A 5,541-nucleotide genomic window follows, 5' to 3' on the forward strand; every position below is an offset into this window, starting at 1 on the left:
ACCCCTGAAATCGGCCCAAACTCTCCCTCCAGTGTTGCTCTCCAGGGAGCAGCAGGGCCGGGAAGGTGCCCGGAGGCAGCCGTGCCCTGCTCGGTGCCGTGCCAAGGGCAGTGCACAGCGTGTGCCATCTCCTGCCCCCCTCCACAGCCTCGCTCCCTGCACGGCCCTTCTGTGGAGCTGCTCCACGGGTTCAGAAGTGACCAAACAACATCTTCCCAAGGGGCCTTTGAAAACACGTGTTTCCCCAGTGTTTGGGCATCGCTTTGCACTGTACTTGGTCAGAGTGCACTGGAAGGAATCTGTGCTTTGTCTCTGTTAGCGTGGTGCCCGGTACAATCTTCTGGACGAGTTGTGCTCCTTTTCTAGGGGTGGTGTCTCTCATGTTGGGGTGTACCCCCGAGCAGCAGAGCAGCTGCTCTTCTCCCAGTGCCCTGCGCTCGCCCGCGTTCTGCTCTGCCTTCCTGGTCAAGCCAGGGGAATGGTTTTCAAACGACTCTTTTGTTTCTGTCAGCGTTTTGTGGTGGGGGTCAGTCCCTGGGTGAGCCCTGGCAGGAGGGCTGGGCCCGAAGGCGCCCGGGGCCGGGATCCCTCCCGGGCGGGGGCGAGAGCCCCGCGCTGCATCCCACGGTTTCACTTCACTGCTGCTGCTGCAGAGGGGGTTTTACCATGAATAAGAGTGTTTCAGCTCCATCATGGGTTTGTGAAACAAAACCACAATTCTTAAAAATAGCGCACACACAAAAAATCCCTCCTTTATATTTAGGGTCAACTTCTTATGCAGAAAAGATCTGAGGTGGTTCCTTTTAGTTCTGTTTTCTCTTTCCGGTTAAGCTGATGATGTGGAGTACATGGGAAGACACCCCCCCTGCCCCCCGCCCCAGCCCTTGTGGCCCGTTTTCTGTTTCTCTGAAAGTTGTGTTGTCAGAGGACGGAATTTTGATGATTTCTTCATAATGTGACATGGTTTCTCACTGTTGTGTGTGTCCAGTCGAAGGGACCGTGCAGTCCCTGGGGAGTCGCCTGAGCTGCTTTCAATCAACGGGGGGGTAGAAGCTGCTGCTTTGGTAGATGGTTCCTGTGCCATTGTTAGTGTTGGCTGGACAAAATACTGATTTATCTGATAATTATAAAAGCCTTAGGCTCTCAATGCTAAATAAATTATACATTTGGATATTGGATTAAGAGACCAGGCAGTGCAGATTTACTGTTAATTGTGTCGGCCCTGAGGAGTCCAGAGTATAGAATTAGTGGCTATTGATACATGTAGAGAATTAATCTGAAGGGTCAGACCAAATGGTGCTGGTGCTGCAAATGGATGTTCCTCCCTCTGCAGCACCAGGAAGGGGCCTCCTGAAGAGCACCTGGCCAGGTCCTGAACTGCCTGTTCAGCCACGTGGGGTGAGGCCAGGTTTTAACTCGTGGTTCTCCTACTCTGCCAGGAAATGGCTCCTTGGAGTCAAGTTTCTGGAAAGTGCCTTCTCTGCCACTGTCTCGGCTTCTGGAAGTGTAACTGGCCAGGGCTGACCAATGGAGTAGTCAGGAAAATACCTACCTCCTCTTGCTGATTAATTCCTATCATAGAATGCTTAAAATTTGCCACTCTTACGTCAGTAGGAATAATTCCAGAAAATGTAATTGGTAATCAGCAGGGCTTGGTTATGTGGAATTGGAGCCTGGCACATGTGATCTGTTGAAAACCACCATCCCAGGAATTCTTGCACAGATTGACTCAGATTTCTGTTGCGATGAACAGTCAGTGACAAACTAGTGGATTTTCCAGGAAATGCAACTGCAAACTGTCTGGCTTCTGTGTAAGGTTCTTCTGAAACCTTGTGAGGATCTAGTGTTTTATCATGAAGCAAACGAGTGAAGTCATCTTCTTGGAATCTGTGGTCACTTGGGCTTTGGATTGTTGTAAAACCTATGAGTTCCTCATGACAAATTCTGGTAAAAGTCGCAATCAAGTTTCTTCTTGGTTTGTGGTAGTGGCAGCAGGGCTCAGGATGGGTCACGAGGTGGTGGCTGCCGGCTGGCCTGAGGGGCCTGGCGTTCCTCCAGGATGAGACCAGCTGCTGGGGTTCTGTCTGGGCAGCAGTTCGGACTCCTGCTAGTAGGAGTGGAGACCAGAACATTTTCTGTCAGGTTTGGAGGTGTAGTTCAGTCCCTTGCTTATGGATTCCTGGATCTTATGGGAGTTGCTGCTGCTAATTGTGCTGAAATGTGGTTTTGTCATGTGGACAAACTCCTACCAGGAGATCTTGTATGACTTGATCTATTTGCATGAAGCCTCCAGAGTAGAAAAGATCCATTTGCTTCTTGTCAACCCTTAAGTGTGACTGTTAGCAGTAAGCTGATTCTTCCCCAAGTGACTTCAAAGGAGTTAAATTTGTTCTGAAATTTATTTTTGACGAATGCGTTTCCTGCTGTCGTTTCCCTGACAGTAACTTTGGAGTTTTTAGGAGAAGTCCTGACCTTCTTTTAGTTCCCGTGCAGGCTGAGTGGGATCATCGTGGAGGGCCAGCTGGTGTTCTTGGCTGTGGCCCTTGGCTCAGGAGCACATTGGTCCTTTGGTGCTCGCCCTGGTGCTGTGACTGTTGCTTCTGCTGGGGCTGTGCTCGGGCCCTGTGTGTGCTGTAGGTCTCTGGGTGAAGTCTGAGGAGCTGAGGCGGTTTTCTGTTTTAGTAAAGAACTTTTAAATAGCATGATTTTAAAAACCTCTTTACCTGGAGTAGAAACAGCTGATCCTTAGCTCAGTGGAGAGCTCAGCTGGACATGGAAGTGACTCGTGGCCAGGCTGGCACTGTGTGTGTGGCAGGGACAGTTCAGGAGTGGCTGGTTACAGGTACAGCTGGTACAGCAGCAGCAGCGCCAGACACCTCACCTGGGGGGTTTGGAGAGCTCATGTCCTCAGTACCTCCAGCTTCCAGCCTGTCTCCTCTCATGTGCTCCTCTCCTGGTGACAGTAGTTTCCCCTCCTCTGCCCTGCTGGCTGGGGGAAGGAGCTGGTGAAGTGGTGATCTCTTCTCCCACCTGATGCCCATGTTTTTCTGCTTCTAGGTTTGGCTGTGGTGGTTCAGCCAGGATTATGCAATGGGAAAAATGTTCTTGCAGTTGTGGATCCTTACAATGTGTTAGCCAGGCTGCAGCTTGATCTTATGTGCACTAGGAGGCTGTTTTTGGGGAGCGGATGGCCCACCATAAGGAATTTCTCCCGTCTTTCTTTCCATAGGTCATCATGGCTTCTTCTAGCCCCACTGCTCACCCCTCCTGTCCCTGTGGTCACAGCCCCGCCTTGCTTGCTCTGTCCAGAAGGAGCACACAGGTTCCAGTGGATCAGGAACCTGGTGCCAGAGTTTGGGATCTCCAGCTCACGTGTCAAGGTGCTTTCATCTCCGGTTGAATTCTACGAACTCTTGAAGGTGAGAACTTGATTCCAGCTCTCCTGCGTCTGGGTCTTTGGCTCCCAGGGATCACAGAGGCCAGGGATGACACTGAACTTCTCTTCTGCTCCTCCCAGGTGCAGATAAAAGCAGCCAAGCAGCGGGTGGTGATGGCTTCCCTGTACCTGGGAACGGGGCTCCTTGAACAGGAGCTGGTGAGTGTGGAAAGGGTTTGGGAAGGGAAGAAAGTGGCTGCAGAAATTCCCATCTTTGCAAAGAGCCTCCTGTTCTGCAGGTGCAGTTAGCTTGGGATGTCCTTAAAGCTTTCATTTGGGAATGCACTTTCTTTGTGTTTTCCCCTCTCCCCAGGAGTGTTCTCCTGGGTCCTGGCTGCGTTTGTGTCTCTGTACTTGGGGTGCAGGGAGGAATTTGGAGGGGAGGTGGGGGGAGTTTCTGTTTCAGGCCTAGTACTGATCTGTGGAACTCCTGAACCTTTCAGTGGGACAATGAGCCTGGTCTGTTGGACGGTTCGAGGTTGCTGGCCTGGTGTTCAGAGGTTCCTGCAGAGCTGGGGGTTGTGTGACTTCTGTTCTGGTGCTTTTCTTGAGCGTGATGGCAGTGGGACGTGTGTAGTGCTCTGTCTCCTCCCAGTACAGTGCACAGAGGCAGTGGCAGCTCTCTGCAGTTAGGACTGAGGTCAGGTTTGCTCCATGTGTTTTACCTTCCCTGTTTCCTGTTCTTCCCTCTGGAAACAGAAGCATTGCCCGAGACCTTCAGGAAGAAGCCTGGCCGTGGCAGTTTCTGATATTGGAGTGCACAAGGGGGTGAAGGGGCACAGGGCCCTGCACGGGGCTTGCTGCCTGGCCTTGTCTGGGCTTGTCTGCAAGGTTTGGGTTGGTGTGTGGCAGGTGGCTGTGTGCTAAAGGGATGAAACTGTCCCTGCATCCTTTGTGAGCTCCCGCCGAGGTGCCTCCTCGGCAATGCAAATCCACGACTCGGGAATGGTGTTGGGACTTTTTCTGCAGGAATTAATTGCTCTTGGGAGGCTTGAAGAATGTGCACATGTAAAATCAAAGCCCTTTCATGTATTGCTTTAGGCTGACAGAGTAGGATGCCAGTCTGACAGATGCAGAGTCTAAACCTGCAGTGTTTTGCATGAGTGGGAGACTCGTACTGGGGTGTGGGAGCTTTTGTGGCCACCAGCTTCCTGGCTGCTGAACACTTTCCATATAAAACCTAATTTGCTTTCTGTGATGAGTAGAGAAAACTCTTTTTGCAGGTGGATTGCTTAGAAGAAACACTACAGAAATCACTGCAAGCGGAAGGATTGTCTAACCTCAGAGTTTCCATTCTCCTTGACTACACCAGGGGATCTCGGGGTAGGTGTTATGATGCTTTGCTTTCTTTAAAGGCTTATTTTACAGTTTAGGGTGGGTAAAATTCTTTTCAGAGAGAGGCTCTCTTGACCAATTGGACCTACTTGCTTAATCATTTCAAAACTGGCCTTTTGTATTCAGTAACTCTTTATTCCCAGAAAATCTTCAAGCTGAGCACCTTTCCTTCCAAAAACAGGTGGCAGGAATGAGACGAGTTAAACTCTGCTCTGTGCAGCTTGTGCTTTCCTAGTTCATTTGTGTCTTTGTTCATATTCATCACACAGTCTTCTCTTTTCATTTTGAAAGGAAAGTGGGAATTGTTGGAAGTAGCACCACTCTTAATCGGGACCCTTTGTGGTGACTTTTTGTAGCATGTGTCACTAGCGTGAGGTGTGGTGTGACTGAGAAGCTGAATGGTGTCTTGTTGCTCAGTGACCCTCCCAGGGCCCATCCATCAAAGAACTTACAGTTCTGGATGTCAGCTTCACTATTGACACAGTACAAGCAAAAGTGATTAAAAAAAAGAGAGAGAAGGAAATAGAAGAACGTGTTGAGTCCCAGCCGGTGAGCTGGGTGCTTGTTGTGTGCCCAGCTTCCAGCCGAGGAGCTGTGGTGCCTGCCCAGCGTGGGGTGGCCCCGTGTGACAGTCCCCTGGTCCCCCAGGCAGGAAGAACTCCCGGACCATGCTGGTTCCCCTGCTGCAGCGCTTCCCCCAGCAAGTGCGCGTGTCGCTCTTCCACACGCCAAACCTGCGTGGGCTTCTCAGGCTCCTCATCCCCGAGCGG

At 51.1% G+C, this 5,541-nt stretch overlaps 1 protein-coding gene across 1 annotated transcript in view; it reads left to right on the forward strand.

The window, feature by feature from the left end:
* Nucleotides 1-3,229: 3,229 nt before the first annotated feature.
* The window catches only part of PGS1 (phosphatidylglycerophosphate synthase 1), a gene marked incomplete at both ends in the record, with an annotated part of 5,509 nt that continues 3,197 nt past the window's right edge, over nt 3,230-5,541 (forward strand). Inside the window, 4 exons of the mRNA XM_008935441.1 lie at nt 3,230-3,419; nt 3,518-3,595; nt 4,660-4,759; nt 5,420-5,541. The exon at nt 5,420-5,541 is cut by the window's right edge and continues 4 nt beyond it. Coding sequence (XP_008933689.1) covers nt 3,230-3,419; nt 3,518-3,595; nt 4,660-4,759; nt 5,420-5,541 — 490 coding nt within the window. The remainder of the gene's footprint in view (nt 3,420-3,517; nt 3,596-4,659; nt 4,760-5,419) is intronic.

Source organism: Merops nubicus, unplaced genomic scaffold (genome assembly GCF_000691845.1).
Source record: "Merops nubicus isolate BGI_N331 unplaced genomic scaffold, ASM69184v1 scaffold32262, whole genome shotgun sequence".
NCBI classification, from domain to species: Eukaryota; Metazoa; Chordata; class Aves; order Coraciiformes; family Meropidae; genus Merops; species Merops nubicus.